The 17,847-nt window shown below is 60.0% G+C and overlaps 1 protein-coding gene across 1 annotated transcript; it reads right to left on the bottom strand.

The window, feature by feature from the left end:
* Positions 1-8,885: 8,885 nt before the first annotated feature.
* On the bottom strand, positions 8,886-15,886 carry LOC135454718 (carbonic anhydrase 15-like). The gene is made up of 8 exons (XM_064727092.1): positions 15,535-15,886; positions 13,894-13,929; positions 11,823-11,993; positions 11,458-11,618; positions 10,711-10,803; positions 10,362-10,428; positions 9,985-10,151; positions 8,886-9,334 (listed from the first exon to the last, which is right to left on the bottom strand). Exons 1-8 carry the CDS (start codon positions 15,599-15,601, stop codon positions 9,122-9,124), a joined length of 975 nt encoding a protein of 324 aa, XP_064583162.1. The 5' UTR covers positions 15,602-15,886; the 3' UTR covers positions 8,886-9,121.
* Positions 15,887-17,847: the final 1,961 nt, after the last annotated feature.

Below are 17,847 nucleotides of genomic sequence, written 5' to 3'. Positions count from 1 at the left end.
TCCCTGGCTCTGTGTCCTTCCAACGCGCTCGCTCCCCTCGCGGCCTGGCAGCAGCCCAGGGAGGGTGGGATGGAAACACCTGCACCAGTAGGGAGGGTGGGATGGGAACACATGTGTGTGGAATTTGCAGGCAACTCCAGCATGGGAAGAGATGAGAATCTTGACTCCACGTTTCAGAAGGCTGATTTATTATTTTATTATATATATTATATTAAAAGAAAATTATATATTAAAACTACACCTAAAGAATAGAGAAAGGATTTCATCAGAAGTCTAGCAAGGAATAGAAAGGAGTGATAATAAAATCTGTGACTGCTCACAGCCTCGACACAGGTGGCTGTCATTGGTCATCAAGTAAAAACAATTTCACATGCTGGATAAACAATTCTCCAAATCACATTCCAAAGCGGCAAAACATGGAGAAGCTGAAGCTTCTCAGCTTCGTGACATATGTGTACACACACACTCATATTGCAGGGCCTCTGCAAAGTTTTGCTCAACCCTGGGGACCCCAATGAAATCCCCTGGCACTGCCAAGACAGGGAATGAGCAGCCTGGGGCACAGCCTGCAGTCAGCCCCCATGCACTCATTGCCCACACAGCCCTGGCTGTGCCATCCTCGACCCTTGCCCATGTGCCTCTGGGTGCCAGCTGCCTTGCAGGCACATGTGGCGGGTGGTGGAGGCACAGCCAGCCATGTCCCTTTGCCACCAGGCTCTGTCCCCCTTTCATTGTCCTGTTGGAGCTTCCCGGAATGTAGCTGCCAGTTAAGCACAAGCACCAGCCTGTCCATCACAGCCTGTGCCACCACAACTGGGACTCCTGTGTGCCACATGCCCTGTCCCTGTCCCCAGCACAGCCCTGGGGAGATTTCCCTGCAGCCCCGCCCATGGAAGGGCAGAGAGCCATTGCTGTGCTGAAAGCACCAGCGCTCTGCTGTTGTCACCCCATCAGGGCAGCCAGGAGCCACTCCAGGGTCAGGGGCTGGGAGCAGCCAGCCATGCCATGTGCAGTTCTGGGGAAGGTGTCCCTCACCAGCCTCTTGGGAAAGGGGGATGACCCCAGCACATCCTCCTCCTCAGGCTGTGCTAGTGGAATGCCTTGCTCCAGGTTTTGGGTTGCCACATGTCCCTGCAAGTGTTTTCTGGGGACACAGAATCATAGAAGCCTAGAATGGGGTTGGGTTGGAAGGGACCTTTAAAAATCATCCAGTCCAAGCTCCCTGGAATGAACAGGGACATTATCCAGATCAGGTTGCTCAGAGCCCCTTTCATTCTGATCTTGACTCTTTCCAGGGATGGGACATCCACAGCTTCCCTCAGCTACCTGTTTCAACACCTTACCACTCTCACAGTAAAAAATTTCTTAATTTTACCTAGCCTAAATTGACCTTTCTTTAGTTAAGAAACATTATCTCTTGTCCTATTGCATCAGGGCCTGCTAAAAGGCTGCTATAAGGTCTTGCCAGAGCCTTCTCCTCTCCAGGCTGAACAGCTACAACTCCCCTATCTTTTCATCATAGCTAGGTGTTCCAATGCTCTGAGATCTTTATGGCCTCCTCTAGACTAACCCAAACAGGTCCATGTCCTTTTTATGCTGTGGGATCCAGAGCTGGACACAGCAATGCAGGTGGGGCCCCACCAGAGTGGATTACAGGGGGAGAATCCCCTCCCTCAAACCACTGCCCTCACTGCTTTTGATGCAGCCCAGGATATGGCTGGCTTTTTTGGGCTGAAGGTGCACATTGCCAGGTCCATTATCCACTGATTGATTCAAATCCTTTGTAGCAGGACTGTTGTCAATTCCCTCGTGCCCCAGCCTGTATTGACATGAGAGCACAGCGCCCCTTCCCTCCTGCTTTTTGTCAGGGAGCTGGCAGCAGGCCCTGATCCCACCTGAGCTGCCAAAGGGCACCTCATGCTCCAAAACAGCTTCACTGGCTTTAACCCTGCTTTATCCTCCTCAGCTGGGCAGAGGAGGCCTTGCCATGGAGCAGCCCCATGCACAGGGCAAAGCCCCCTTCCCATCACCCTGCTCAGGGGGTCAGTCACAATGTCCCTTCCCATGTGTGGGGCCACAAGCTCATGGTTTTCACAGGAAATCCTAAATCCCATTGCCACAGAGCAAACCCATGTGCAGGCCAGACCCCTGGGCTGCTGCTGGCCTCAAGGAAGGAGCCAGCAGCACACCCAGTGCTCATCCTGCACTGGAGCCAGGCAAAGGAAGGAAGGGCAGATGATGGAGAGCTCTGTCCCACTGTTTCAAGATAAGCTTCTTTAACAGAGTTTCCTGAGCAGAGAGGACCCACCATGGCAGAGGTGCAGGGCTGGCTCCTGGGGGGCCACTGGGCTATGGCAGGTGCTGCTGAAGGTGATGTCCCTGCAGCAGGGCCACATCTGGGCATGCATCCATCCATTCCAGCTCACTGCTGGGCATGTGAGCCCAGAGATGGCAGCAGCTCCTCCACACTGCCACTGATCCCCTCCTTGCTCAAGCAAGGTTACTCCCTGGCAAACCCCTGCCTTTGGCATCTCATCCCCAGCCTTGTGGTGCTGCCAGGAGAGCTGAGACTCTGCCAGCCAGAAATGCCCCAATGACCCAGACCTGCTGCCAGGGAGGATGTACACTTCTTTTCTGCTGCAAAGATCAAGCCTCAATAATTACCAATTCCAGCAGTTGCTGAATCACCTCAGTACTGGTTGAGGCTGCAGTGAATGAGAGGTAACACAGAGCCCCCATCCCAGCTGTGCTGCCAGGTTTTACCCTGAGAAATGCCACATTTCTGGGGAGGGGCACTGGTGGCAGGGCAATGCTTTCCCCAGGTCCTGAGATTCATCTTGGCATTTCCTCAGTAAAGCCCATTCCTTGGTCATAGGACACCACCCCAGCTTTTGTGGGCTCAATTTGGGGCATGAGCTGGGGTCTCGCTTCAGCTCAGGTCTGTTTGGGCAGGGCACAGCACATCTCTGGCTCAGGGAGCAGGAAATCTCACTAATTATTGATTAAAAAATTTTTCTAAATCTTTTCCATAAGCAACAACTGTCAAGAAAAAAGCCTGATTAATTATAGATCAGTGGCCCTGGCTGCTCCAGGGCTCCCATCCTCCCCCGCTGCCTGCAACTTGGCAAATTCCCAGCCAGAGCTTTACCCTTAACAAACCTTCAGCAGGGCCAGAGAGCCTCGGCTGGGAATCACAGAGGGATGCAGGGCCTGCTGCATCCCCTGGCAGGGAGGGAAGCAGTGCCTGGGAAGAGCAATCACCACCCTGGCTGGGGGCGTCTGGTGAGCAAATGTGCTGAGCAGAACCGAAACCTCCCTCCCCTCCCCAGCTGCAGCTCTTGCTCTCACTCTGCCTGCTCCTGCACTGCAATTCTAACAGTCATTTATTTGCTCATTTTCCCAGCTTGCCAGTAATTTTAAAATGAGGGGGATCTAATTTAGTAAATGAGATGCTTCGGGAAGGCTTTAATTAGCTGCAAAGAGAAGCAGTGGATCCCATGAAGGGTTTGGGCTTGGTGAGAACTGCTCTCTCAGGCTGAGGCTCCCAGGTGAGGGCTTAACAAAGCTTTCAGGGGCCTTTTGATAAACCCTGGGGGTTTGGACATCATGGGCTTGGAGGGGTCCCACAGCTGAGAACAGAGTGAAGGATGCAGGAATGTTGGCAAAGGAATGTGGGACCATAGGAACTCTTGCAACCCTCGTCCCTAAACCACCGCCACAAACCTCGAGCACAAAGCTCTGCTCTGGTCCCCAAACCCTCCTTGGGTCCCCTCCATGATGACCACCTCTGCCCACATTTGTGCTTCAAAAAACAGCCCTGACCTGCTATTTTTTTATTGTATATCACTGGGTGATTTCCCCAGGCCAGGCAAGCCCCAACGTCTTGTACCAGGAGGAGGTGGGGTCCTGTTGTGGGGACGTGGCAGGAGCACAGAGAGTGCACCTGGAGCTGATGAAACAGCTCGTCTGGAGAGGCACGGGCGGCGTGGCAGAGCCGGAGAGGAGGGGACGGGTCCCGCCTGCCCCCAGGCAGCTGCAGCTGCACAAACAGCCGCGTTCCTGGAGGCAGCGGGGCTGAAACTCGAAAGCAAGAGCAGCGTCCCAGAATAGCCCCAGCCCGGGCTGGGGGGAGTGGGGCAGAGCCAGAGGCACCGGGACAGCAGTGGGAGGATGGCCCGAGTGCCCTCGCTTTGGTGCTACAGCTGTGCCAAGCCCGGGTGACACCCAGGGTCTCTGCCCTGCCTGAGCCAGGGGGCTGCAGCCCCCGAGCACCAGGAGAGTGCTGCTGGGTCCTGCTCCCCATCCTGGCACTCCCTGCACTCACATCACATCACCGTGTTCTCTGAAGGACTTGGGGAAAGGCTGAGCAGAGCCCACGTTGTGCCACGCCAGCACTGGCCCCTGTTTTCCCCAGCCAGCCCCACCGTGCAGCTGTGCAGCACTGGGGCATCCCCTGGCTAAATTTAACCCTCACCCACTGCAGTCCCCAATCAGAAATTGAAAAGGGCGCCCCAAAAAAGGAACTGAAACTGTCTCCAGTGGGTGCTGACGTGTGAAGGCAAGCGAGCACCACGCGGTTGAGCCAGCTCAGCCCTGAGATGGTGGCCATCATACCTTGTGGGGGACATCAGCCCTGAGATGGTGGCCAGCTCTGTGTCCCCAGGGCTCTCACCGTGGGGGATCATCACCTTGTGGGGTCATCAGCCCTGAGATGGGGTGGCATGGTTGGGGTGGCATGGTGCTGCCCAAAATTGCTGCAGGGTGGGTGGTGCTGAGCAGGGACCCACTGGGGCTGGTGCCAAGGCTGTGCAGACTCTGTGCCATAGCAGGGTACGTGTCCCCAGGCCAGGGTCACCCCTCCTGTCCCCTGAGTGTCCCTGACAAGGCACCCAGTGGGGTCTTGCCTGACAGGGCGGTCCCTGCCCTGGTGTGGGATGTCCCAGCTGCTGTACACACGCGCACACACACACACACACACACATGTATGCACACACCTTGCACACGTATGTACACACACATCCCCCTCCAGTGACCCCGGTGCTTCCAGCCCAGGCTGGGCACCACTGACCCCACACCTGTGGGCTTTGAGGCCAGGAGAGACCCTGACACTGACATTGTGGCCTTGTCTCCCTGTGCCACCACCACAGGGTGACCAGCCTGGACAGCTTCCTGCTGCTACCCTGCTGTCAGGTCACCCTGAATTTACCCACTCATTTACTGAATTAAACTAATCAGTCCCTGCCTGCTGCCAAGGCAGCCCCTTCTCTGGGGTCATCCCTCAGTCTGACCTGTTGCTGGGTACAGGGGCAGCCTCCAGGTTCACAAAATATGGGGCAGGTTTCCCCAAGTCTGGGAAATAAATTTATAAATTAATAAAATACAAGATACAAATTATAAAGTACAAGTCATGAATGACAAAATACTATCAAACACCCCTGGGCAGCCCTGGGTCAAAGCCCCAGCTGGAGGGGGCAAGAGAGTGCAAAACCAGGGTTTATTGCCCTGCAATTGGAAGAGAATTAAATGAAATAAATAAATGTTTCAGGCTGGTGTGGTCGAAAACACAACCTGAGCATTCAAGCCCATTTGTGAAGACGAGAGCAATCATTTGCATAACTGTGTCAAAACAGCAACTGCCAGGACATGCAGCTGGCAGGAAGGTAGCCCCTAGCTGGGGGTTATTTAGATGTGTATGAAACCACACCAGAGCCTGGGGGAGAGCCCAGTAAACAGCCCCAAAGATAAGTGCCCAGGCTTGTAAGCAGATTGTAAACAAGCTGAACCAACTAAAAAATAAACACCTTTCAGCTGCTTCAAAATATTTATTATTTCAATTTTATTGTGGCAGTAAAATGTAATTCCCAGGAGAGCCTCAGCCTGGCCTGGGGACTCAGCAAAACCTTGTTTTCTCTCATATTCAAGATAAACAGGTGCTAATCCCCAGTCAGGTGTGCTGATAAAGATTTGATTGCAGGGCTGGTGCTCCCTCTCTGGAGAAACATGGTCATTGAATTGCAGACCTTGTTCTGACTCCCTGGGTGGGACTTTTTAGTTTAATGTTTGTAAATTTCTAGGTAGGGAACGGTGACAACAAGGTGGTGGCAGTGGTGGCTGAGGGGTGTGATGGGGTGGCTGCCAGGGTCCACGCCAGGCCCTCGGGGTTAGGCTCACCCAGTTAGGGAGGACTTTTAGCCGGATTTGCCTTTTTCCCTGTCCACAGCCAGGGTGGGCAGAGCAGACAGCGGGATGGAGAGTGGAGGAGAACACTGGGTGCACCCTGGGGCTGGACCCTGCATCCTGCAGATGTGGTGTGCAGGGACACGGCTGGAGCTGGCGTTGTCAGTATGATCTTAGATAACTTTTCCATCCCTAAGGGTTCTGGGTTCCTACCCCAGGCAGTGACACCCTCACCACCAGCTCCCCACCCTGTGCACATGCCTCCAGCCCCACACCAGAGCCACAGCCCTTTCCCCTTCCTCTGCAGCCACTGCAGGGACAAACCACCAGGTTTAAACATTTCTGCCATGTTTTGGGCACTTTTGGCCGGACCCCCCAGCTGGCTGTGGGCAGGGGTCTGATGCACATCACAGCCCCCCAGCTGAGCCAGGCACCCTCCCAGGCAGCTGTTTTGACCGCAGCCCCGCAGGCTGGAAACAGCCCTTGCTAAAATTACAGCCCGCCAAAAGCAGGAGCCCGCCAAAAGCAAGAGCCCGCTGGGGCAAACATCAGCTGGGAGCCAGGAATAGCCCCGGCCCCGCACGCTCCGCTGCCCTGGCACAAACTGCCCTGCACGTGGCACCCGGGCACCGCCGCCGGGCCGTGCCAGGGCAGGGCAAGGGCGGGAAAAGCTGGGGCTTGGCCCCAACTCAGCTATGGCTCATGGAGGGGGCATTGCCGTGTTCCTTCCCTGGCAGCCCGGCATTCCCAGCACAGGCACAGCACCCCCCAGATTTCGAGTCCCAGCAGGGCTGCCCAGGGTGTGCTGAGCCTTTGGGGTGGTTTTGGTGTCCAGCTGTACAGAGAATCTCTGCTGCCAGACCCTGCCTGGTGCCACTACTGTCCTCTGCTGGGGATGCCACAGCCAGCAAGGACAGGTCCCCCAGGTGATGACTCCAGGTCCCCCAGGTGATGGGGACCCTGTGGAGTCCCTGCTCCCAGAGCCACTGCCCAACATTTTGGTCACCCATGCCTTTGGAGCCACAGCCTGTGCCCTCCATGGTCCCCCATGCCTGGGTGCCCCTCACACCCTGGCCTGGCACTGGCTTGGACTGGGGGGCTGCAGCCACTTGGGGCTCACCACAGCCGACTGGGCCCCCATTTCTCACCAGCTGGGGCTGGGCCCACCCTGGGCTGGACCTGGGCACATCCACAGGGCAGCTGCCCTGTGGCCTTTGGGGACAAGGGGCTGGAGCTGGGCAGTGCAGCTGGGAATGGTGGGACGTGGGTGGACATGAGGGAACAGGCAGAATAGAGGACATGGGAACATAGAGGGGCAGGGAACACATGGGGGCATGGTCGGACATGGGAGGAAGAGAGGGCACAGCAGAGAGGGTGGTAGGGCAGAGGGAGCAGTAGAACACTGAGGCCAGGGACATGATGACACAGGGCACAATGGTATCCAGATGTGGGGGACAGGGGCAAGAAGCCATGGATGCCAGTGGCACAGGGACACAGGGGCTGGGGGCATGGAGACACAAGGAATGGTTGTATGAAGACACAAGGGACAGCAGCAGGAGAACTTGGGGTACAGGGACATGAGGACACGGGGGACAAGAACATATGGAACAGGGCAGAGGGGAAAAGTGAATGAGGACATGAAAGGATATGGGCCCAGGAGTCAGGGGACAGAGGCCAAAGGACACAAAGGAAAGGGCCCCAAGGACATGAGGAACAGGGACAGGAGGACACAGGCGGCGATGGCATGACACAGGGACACAGGCACACGGACACTTGATGGCAGAGACAGGGATACAAGAACAAGGGACACAGGGACACGAGGCACAGGCACACGGGGCTCAGGTGGCAGTGACAGGGATGGGGACAGAAGCACACGGGGCACGGGTGGCGGGGTCGGGGCCGTGCAGAGGGCGCCCCCTGGCGGCCGCCAAGCCGTGCGGGCCCCTCTCCTTGCGCGTGCCCGCGGCGCCCCCGCGTGTCCGGCGTGTCCCCGTGTCCCGCGGCTCCAGCCCTCAGCTCCGGGGGATCACAGAGCCACATCCCCCCCGCGTGGGCATCAGGGATCTGGGACGGGGCCCCTCTGCCCAGGGAGAGGCTCTTGCATGGAGGGCCTGCCCCAGGAGCCTCACGTGGGAGATTCTCGGGAATACTCGGGACCCACGGGTGGGGCGGCCACCGCTGGGGCTGGGGCTGGAGTCCGGCACTGGCAGCGGTTCCATCCAGAAATGATGAAAAACCTCAGTCTGCCCCCTCTTCTCCCGGATAACGGCCTGTGCTCTTCGCCCATAATTCAGGGGAGGATGGGAACATGCCTGGAGCTCCAGCACATTAATTATGAACCACCCCGCTCATGCAGTTATTCCTGCCAGCACAAAATGAGCTCCGTGGAAAGATCCCTGTGTCCTGCACAAGGGCACTGCAGGTGCTGTGTTCCTAGTGACACCCTCACCCTTCCAACAGGCAGCCCCAGCCCTAGGGAGGGTGACAGGGCAGCAAATGCAGCACAGGGACTGCATGCGGGGCCTGCTTCCCGAGCCAGGGCGGGGATTTGGCTTTTCCTGCCTGCCTGCACCAGCACGCAGGGGATATCCCTGAATGCCACCCAGACAGCTCCCCCAGCTCCTCCCCACTGACCCCACAGTGCCATGCCGAGCCCCTGCCCCAGCTGGCGAAGGGACAGAGCCAGCAAAAAGGAGGCAGCAACCCACTGACAGGACCTTGGCTTTATTCCAGTCAATAGAACATCCCCCTCCCAGCAGCTCCCCCTGCCCATCTACAGGGGCAGCCCAGGGCAGCTCCAGGCTTGCTGAGATTCACCTCTGCAGAGATTCAGCTTCACAAAATCCTCACCCAGCCAAGGTTTCAAGGTGCTTTTTTTCCCTCGTTTCCCATTTCCCACGAACAAGACGCATCGCCTCCATCTCCACTGCAGCGGGGCCAGACCCTACGGGGCTGCTGAGAAGAGGCTGAGCAGGGCCAGGGGCAGCAGGGGTGACAGGAGCCGGTCCCCATGCAGGGAGCCCCCGCTGGCTGCGGCCCCCCTGGAGGCAAAGATCCTGCGGCTGCGGAGCGGCTGCGGCGGGCGGAAGTTGTTGATCATTTTCAGGAGTGTGGATCCCTCGAGTGGGAAGTGCAGGGTGCTGACGAACGCCTTCAGCTGTGCAGGAGAGAGGGAGGGTGGGCAGCTGCATTGCCAGGCACCCCAGGGCCCTGCCCACTGTCAGCCCACCTCTGACTGCCCCACCGCCAATGGCACAGGACCCAGGGCATGGCCCCACACCAGTGCGTGTCCTCCCACCACCCCCAGTGCTCTGCTGCAGCCAGACCCGTAGGTAAGCACAGAGGCAGGTCCTTACAAGGATCAGATCTTGAGTTTTCAAGGAGCTAATTGTGTTTTGGTGCCGACAGTGGGCACTTAGAGAGTGGCTGGCCCATGACTCTCTCAAGAAAATACATCTACTAAAATGCTTGAGCAGCAGAGGAAAACTCCTTCCTTCCTTCCTTCCATGCATCCATCCATCTCCTTGGAGCCTCTACTGAGCTTCAATGGATTCACTCCCATTTCTCTTTCTGAATGCCAAGGCTGGGCAGGAGTGCAGTATGGATGGCATTTCTCCCCACTGGCAGGTGGCCACATCTCCATTACTTAACCTTCATAAAATTAATTAATTGCCAAGTTGCCAGGAGCATTATTATAGAGATGACTTTCCCCGTGCTCTTGCTCTAGGGTCGGGAAGGACAAGGAGAGAGGTCACCCTGGGCACCCAGCCTGTGGGTGCTGGCACGTGGGGCCGTGCATGGCAGTACCTGCTCCCGGCCGATCTCCACCGGCTCCTCGAACACGGTCCAGAGCACGGCCTCGCTGCAGTCGGGGGTGGTCAGCGAGCCCTGGTAGCGGTAGTAGCCCGAGAGGCGGGCGGCAGGCGGCAGCAGCGTGCTCAGGCGGAACGTGGAGGCCAAATCCACGGAGTCCCCTGTGGGGCAGCACAGGGACACTCAGCCTGTCCCTGCCAGGGATGTGGTGGGGACGGCAGGGCCGCCCCCATCAATTTCCCCTCAGAAGATGAACCCAGATGAGCTCAGAGAATGGCAGGGTCCCCCATCCAACCCACTGGGGTGCATCCCTGCCCTCCCACTGCAGGGTCTCCCCTTTGCTGCCCTGCCCTGATGAGGAGGTGACTCACCAGCATGGGAGACATTCCTCAGCCCTGCCACGATGGTGTTGTAGTTGGTGTTAGTGGTTTCAGAGACCTGTGTCCGGGGAGAATAAGTGGTTGAAGTCAGGCAGAGCCCGAGCAGGGCAGAGCTGGGTCATCCTGTCCTGCCAAGCAACCACAGGCAGAGCCAGCCTCCCCTGCTGCAGGGCAGTGGGGAAGGTTCCCAGGCAGGTTCCCTTGCAGTCAGTGGGTTCCCCATCCTCTCCTGGCCTTGACCCAGCCTTCCTGTCCCTTCCCACTCCTCCAGGACACCCATACAATGCTCACCCAGCTGCACCACCAGCACCCGGTTTCTAGGGGGCCCCTGCAGACCCACCTGGAAGAAGAAGCCGAGGACAGCCAGCCCATTGGGATGCCCCTTGGCCTCTGCCAGTGTCTGGTACTTGGCATTCATGTGGACAATGTGCATCTGAGGAGAGCACAGAGGAGTCAGGTGTGCACAGCTGCCCCCAGCCAACACCCTGGCAGCAGGACGTTCTGCTATGGATCCTTCCAGCCAGCTTGGCCAGACTCTGAGCCAGCCTCTCCCTTCTGGTCCTATTGGCACTTCTGTGGGGTGGGTGCTTGAAGGATCAAAGCACCCCAGTGAAGCAAGAATCCTTTGAAGGGAGTGCAAAAGGGGGCCAGCAGTCCCGGGGTGCTCGCCAGAGACAGAACATAAATTCTGCTTTCCTCTGGCAGATAATGAATATTTTAGAGGCGCAGAGCCTCTTTCATCCAGAAGGATCCCAATGTGCTTAGCACAGCAGGCTCCTGCTTGCTCTCACTTGCATTCACTAGCTCAGTGTGTGACCCCAGCAGGGCACAGAGCCCCCCAAACCCCACTGAGTGCCTTGGATGAAGCAGCTTGGCCCATGCATGGTAAAGAAACACCTCGAGTCTCACTTCAGCTGCTTTTTCATCAGCCAGGTGCCTGTGCAGGAGCACTGTTGACGCCACCAATGCAGAGTCACAGAGTCCCTTCACCTGCTGCACAACAGCCTTGGGGTGCCCCAGCACCTCCCCTTCCCACCTCCCCAAGGGCTTGGGCAGCCCAGAACGTGCTGGGGGGTTTTTCTCGTACCTCCATGGGGAGCTGGCGTCCATCGAGGGTGTGCTCGGAGCCGTTCCCAGCCGGGCTGCCCCAGTGGAAGTGGAGCTGGAGCGCGCGGAACCGCCCGGGGAGGCCGCCCCCGCTGACGGCGATGTGCTCCGAGGCCGACTCGCCCGCCAGGCTCAGCATCACTGCAAGGGCAGCAGGACAGGCTCACGGGAGGCTCGGGGTGGGGAACAGCCCTGGCACTGCTCTTTCCCCCCAGCTTCGTCCCAGCACTAACATTCACCTGCGTGGGATCCTGCAGCACCCCGGAGTGGTGCCAGAGCCAGGCCCCCGTCAGGATGGTGCCTGGGGAACTGGGGCAGGGGAAGGTGCCCAGCCTCAGCACGCACCTGTGTGCCCGTTGTTGGTCAGCCTCCACTTGCCAGGAGGAGCCTGGTCATAGCCCTCGAAGAGGATGTCCCCGAGGCCACCATCCCGCTGCAGCCGGCGCCTGTCGATGTTCACAGGGGACTGCCTGTTGCCACCACATGTGGCCTTCAGCTCCTTCCAGTGGCTGGGCCCTGCAGAGGGGGAGCAGGGGCACCACGGGCAGCCACCAAACCACCACTGCCCCAGAAGGGGACACAAGCCCACGGGTGGCTCTGTCCCCAACCAGCTCTGCTGTCCCTGCCAGCCTGGCCTTGCATCCCATGGGAACTGCTCTCCTGCCCGGCTAAGTTTCCTTCCTATTGATGAGCAGGGGCTTATTGCAGCCTCATCCATAATTCAGCAGGATTTCCTCGAGGGGCTGGGGCCTATATTTAGCCTGGCAGCAGCGTCCACATTGACGCTGGTGAAGGGCAGGCTTTTCTCGCTGTCCCTTCTGCCTGTTGTGACACGTTCAACCTACTCACACTGGTTCTGTCCAGCTGTGACAGGTGACAATGCGACCTGGCCACACAACTCGTCCTGGGGCAAATCCTACACATGTTCCAGAGTGACCACACGATGCCCATCAGCAGCTCCTGGGGTGAGGGGGTCACCTTGGCAGGAGCTGGGTGAGGACACAGCAGTGCTGGCAGCTGACTGCACCCACTGCAAACACACAGTGCTGCCTGGGGGCTCTGAGCAGGGTCCCCATGGCTGCCACCACGGCCAGACCACACAACCAACCCCTATATGTGACTGGCCCCCATTGCCCCATCATCACCTCTTCTTGTAACCCTTGTGGCAGCCCACAGCTGTAGGATGCAGCCAGCCATCCACCCTGCTGTTCACTGCTCCATGTGGCTGCCATGGCACCCACTCTCCTGGTGCAGCCCAGGACTGAGGTGTCAGCCCTGGGCACTGCCAGTATCTGTACTCAGTCCCAGCTGGGGAGCAGGAGCTCCCTCAGTGTCTCCAGCCCTGTCCTCCCACGGCATCTCCATTCCCAGGGGAGCTCAGCGCATCCCAGCAGGCACTGCTGGCTCTCCTCACACACACATCATGGCTTTGCCTACAGCCAGGGTTTGGGGAACTGTTCCCCAAGCAGTGCCCCATAGCTCAGCTCTGACATTCACTTCCTCTTGGGCAGACAAAACCACAGACACTGGTGGGCTGTATCCCACCTCCTGCCCCCTGGGCTCAGCCCTTACCCTTTATGTTCTCCACTCGTTACTCCAGGCAACTTTTTGCCTGGCAGCCCTGGGAGCTGCAGCCTGGCCGTGCCACCATCCCAGCGGGTTCCTGGCACGGTGTAACTGGGCAGCCCCACAGGTTCCCAGGTGCCTTCAGTGTGGGGGGACATTCCCCATGGCTCTGCTGCAGGCACACAGCCGCCTCCACGTGGCTCCAGCCGCTTCCCACCGGCCCCTCTGCCCTGCCAAAACCTGCCCAGCAGCGTTGAACCGGGTGAGACCGAGCCCAGCAATCCAGGCTCAGCAGCCACCGGGCATGGAAACCCAAGAGCTATAAAACAGCTGGGCCGTAACAGCTGATTAAATGCTTGATGATCTTTAATTAACCTTTTACAAGCTATTTGTAATTTGTATTTATGTGTTTTGAGACAAAGTGCCCCCAGCCATGCTTCCCTCCCCATCCAGGCAGGGCTGCTCAAAGGGAGCTGTCCCTCCTCAGGCGGGCCCCTGGACCCTCAGGCCCCAATGCTGCCTACACTGCATGGGGTAAAGCCTGGACTTAATTTGTTTCAGGTGGAAGGGGGAAAGCTGGTGCTGTCCCAGGAGCACCTGGACCTGGCTGAGGTGAGGGCTGGGGCTGACTTGCTCCAAGGAGCTCAGGTGTTTGTCAAGTCCCAACAGCAACATCCCCGAAAGTGAAGCTCCTCTAACCATTCCCATGGGGGGATTTACCCTTTTCCATGCCTCACTGCCCCTGGGCCTTGCTGATGCTGCCCAGGGCGCTCTCAGCTGGGCACTGTGGGGGGACACGAGGGTCTGAGCCCTGCCCAGCCCCAACACAGCCACACTTGGCTCCACTCACCGCATCGGGGGTCCTGTGAGTCGTAACACCACTGCCCTGCAGGAGAAAGGAGAGCTCAGGGCAGGTGATGGAGACAGGCACCCTTTCCCAAACCCACCTATGGCCATGCCCAACCCCCCGACAATGAGGACATCCCCCAGTGCAGCCCGGGGTCCCGCCAACACTTGTGTTCATCACGGTTATTTTTGGCGCTTGTGTTTTCACACCCTCCCTGCCTCCCCCACACGCTTCACAGGGAAACCTCCCTCAGTATCGCTGCTCCAAGGCAGCCAAACCTCCTGCTCACTGTGCTCCTTCCCCAGCTCTCAAGGAGCCATCCCCCCTTCTCCATCCTGGGCAACCAAGGCTCACCCCACAGCAGGGGCGAGCGGGAGCCGAGGGGAGCAGCCTCAGCCAGGTCTGGTGTCCCTCTTGCCGTGCCCGGTGTCCCTTTCCCCTGTGCCCCTTTCCCTTGTGCCCGGTGTCCCTTTCCCTTGTGCCCCTTTCCCCTGTGCCCGGTGTCCCGCGGCTCCCGGGGGGCTGGCAGCAGCAGCAGGGTCGTGGGCAGGCCCGAGCCCACGCCGTGGGGATGGTGGCCGGCCCCGTCACTCAGGGCCACCCCAGCCAGAGCTGCCGAGCTCCCAGCAGCGCTCGGGTGGCGCTGGGTACCGCGGGCTCCATGGCAAGGGCTGGCGCAGCAGGTGCGGGGACACCGAGGGGATGCCGAGCAAGCCCCGCTCCTGCTCTGCTGGCTGCACACCCGCCCAGGGCCATCAGCTCTGCAGAGCAGGCCATCATCTCCCCGCTCTGCGCCTGGCAGGAGGCGCAGAGGAGCCGGTGCAGCCCGGGCCCAGCCCACGGGACACGGGAAGGGTCCCCGCTGGTGGCCGAGGGCGATGCCAGCGGGCCGGCTGCCGGCGAGCCGAGCCACGCTCTTGTGCCAGCCACAGCCGCTCGGAGCAGCAGGACAAAGACAGCCCTGCCAGCCCTGCCGGCCTCCACCTGTGCTGCTCAAGGCCCCAGCCTGCGGCACTGCATCCACAGTCTCACTGGAGTGGTACAGGAGACGCCAGCCCCCGAGGAGAGCTGCGAGTGGGACAGAGCAGGCAGGACTCTGACGGTTCCCAGAGCAGGGATCTTGGGGTCCAGGGGCAAGAAGAATTCCTGGGAAATCCTCAGACCTGCACGCAGCAGCCCTCGAGCATCCTCCGGCATGAGCCAAGGCAGCGCTGGGCGCCCCAGCCTGGCCTGGCTGCACCAGGTGAGCACCCAGAGCCCGGCCCGGGACGGCAGCGCCCGTTCGCTCCGAGGTTTCGTCCTCATCGGTGCCTCCCGGTGGTGCAGGTCTGTGGGGCGGATGGGCTGAAGCCCAAGACCCCACTGTCCCAAGGGGGCCCTGGCCCCACCACCTCGAGCCCCCCCGAGGCCGGCAGCACTCAGGGCCGTCCAGCAGCGGGAGGGGCCGGTAGGAGAGCAGGAGAGGGTCCTGGGTCAGACTGGGTCCCCCAGCCCCTATTGCCGACCCCTCAGCCCGCATCACCCCTCGACACGTGGGAAGGGAATGGAAAAAGGGGCGCCCCCCAAGCCCGCGCCCCCCAAGCCCCCCAGCCCCGCGCCCCCATCCTCTCCGCCCGCGGGACCCCCGCCCCGGGCGCAGCTCACCTCCCGCGGCCGCTCGCACGACGAGGGGCAGTGTCAGGAAAGTTATGCCGAGCCCGGTGGGGCCCATGGCGGCGCGGGGCAGCGGGGGGACCCCCGCACCTCCCCGTCCCGTCCCGTCCCTCCGCAGCGCGCCCGGTGCCGGGCTGGGGCGGGCGGCAGCGCTGGCAGCGCCCGCAGCCCGGGAGATGCTCGGCTCCAGCCTGGGCTCTGCTCTTACATATTCATCACCCGGGCTGAGTTTTTAACTCCTCGGCTGCTAGGAGGGAGCGGGGAGAGCCCGGCCCCCGGCCAGCCCCCCGCGCCCGCCGGGTCCCCGTGACAGGGACAGCGACAGGGACAGGGACAGGCGGGGAGCGGGGGCTGCCGGAGCCCACGGGTGCGGCGCTCCCCGCCCCGCTCCCCATCCCCAAAGCTGGAGGGCGGCAGCATCCCCGCCGTGCCCCAGCCCGCCCCCGCACAGTGTGGGGGACTGCAGATGGACTGCAGGGGCCTGCCAGGAGGCAGACCGGGCTGGGGACGGCAGCTTTGGCCCGTCCCCTCCCCATTCCTTGCAGACACAGGCTGTGGGACATATCCTCCCCCCGGCTTTGGGAACTCCCCAGCCAGCAGCGGGTCCTGCATCTCCCATGTCTGAGCGTGGTGGTTCCCACCTGATGAGGGGCAGGCGGTGCCACGGGGACCCACAGACCAAACCCAACTCCTGCCTGCAAGCACAGGCCCCTCTCTGGACAAAGCCCAGCGAGCACCTCCTGGAAGCCCCATCCTCGGGGCCCAGGCAGCCGGGACAGCCACGCTATAGGTGACCCTCATCCCTGCAGTCACCAAGGAGCTGCACAGTGCTGGGGCAGGTTCAGCCCTTTCCTCTCCAGCAGGCCCAAGGCTGCAGTGGCTCACACTCCCACAGCCATGGGGCAGTGCTGGGGCACAAGCCTTGCACACCCATCCGAGCAGCACCGCAGCACAGTGCAGGCATCCCGTGCTGGTGGAGGCAGCTGTTCAGCTCCTCAGCACAGAATAAGCATATGCCATCCCATTGCACCTGTCCAGGCAGGTCCCACAGGAGCCAGGATCTCAGCAGGTAGGCAGGTAGGTAGGAAGGGGGTGAGAACACAGGAGCTCGGTGTTATCACATTCTCCTTAAATATCCGTGCCATGCTCACGCAGCAGAGGAAAGGAGGCCAAGGGGCCCAGCCCGCAGCTCCCCTCGCTGGCCCTGGCCGGGAGCACTGGCGAGTCCCTGCCAGGATGAACAAACCCGGCAGCAGCTCCTGGCCAGCGGGAGGCAGCCCCTGCTGCCGGCTTGGCCAGGGATGGGCTCTGGCTCAGCAGAGCTGCTCGGCTGCCAATGCTACAACGAACGGGCTCATCTTCAGCAGGGATTCTTTGGGGCACCTTCTTCCCCCCAGGCAGCACCAGCCTGAGCCACCTTTGGGTCTCGGAGCAGGGAACAGAGGAGGGTGGCAGCACAGGTGTCCCCTGGGCTGGGCTGGATCTGTGCCGTGGCTGGCACTTGGCCCCTGCTCCAGGGATGAGGTAGTGTGCAGAGGGCTGCGGTCATCCTTCCGGAGAGCCGCAAGGGGCGGGCAGGTGCGGCAGAGGGTCGCACCAGCTCCCGGGCTGCTGCCGATTGTTGCCGGGAAAGCGAGGAGCTGCTCCGACACTCATGGAATCAGCACCTCCCTTGGAAACATGAGCCCACCAAGCGATCCCTCTTCCTGCACGCTCACAGCAGGACAGCGCGCATTGCCAGGAGTGGGGGAGAAGCCCGAGACTCCTGGGGTCCGAAGATGAGACTCATTGCCCCATGGACACTTTTTTAGGTTTCCAGGTTTCTCTAGTGGTGTTTTTTAGCAAGAGGAGCAAGAGCAGGGTGTGGAACTCTGCATAGCCCCCACAAGCAGCGGGAGCAGAGTGAGGAAGCAGTGGGATCTACAAGGCATGTGGAAAGGCAGTGGCAGCACCACAGCCATACCCTGCTGCCACCCATCCCCAGTGCACTGCTCCCTAGAGTGCATGGCTGGCTGCTGGCACTCGTGCCAGGCAGGAGCAACCTCCAGTTTCTACAGGAACCAGATCAAGCCTTGAAACTGACGGCCTTGCTGATGTGGTGGTGGTGAGCTCACAGCTGATCCTGCAGTTTTGTGCCATCCTCATAGGGCAACACCATGTCCATGTCCATCAGCCTGCTGCCACCGAGCCAGGAGGTGGCGAGGTCCCTGCAGACACACACAGCACCAAGGGCAAGAGACATGATAAGGGGAAAAATACCACTGAAAGATAAAAATAGTTACTTAAGCTGCAACCATCGATTGG

This window comes from Zonotrichia leucophrys, chromosome 15 (genome assembly GCF_028769735.1).
Source record: "Zonotrichia leucophrys gambelii isolate GWCS_2022_RI chromosome 15, RI_Zleu_2.0, whole genome shotgun sequence".
Classification (NCBI taxonomy): Eukaryota; Metazoa; Chordata; class Aves; order Passeriformes; family Passerellidae; genus Zonotrichia; species Zonotrichia leucophrys.
Note: the sequence above shows the minus strand (reverse complement) of the source record. Positions and strands in the feature narration are given on the sequence as shown.

Bases quoted from the DNA above. Each gene is read 5' to 3' on its own strand.
- LOC135454718 (XM_064727092.1), bottom strand. From the start codon at position 15,601: ATGGGCCCCACCGGGCTCGGCATAACTTTCCTGACACTGCCCCTCGTC. The intron at 11,994-13,893 runs GTGAGTGGAGCC...CCCCCTCTGCAG, and splicing joins CTCACAGGACCCCCGATGCG to GGCCCAGCCACTGGAAGGAG. The intron at 10,804-11,457 runs GTACGAGAAAAA...TGCTCTCCTCAG, and splicing joins GACGCCAGCTCCCCATGGAG to ATGCACATTGTCCACATGAA.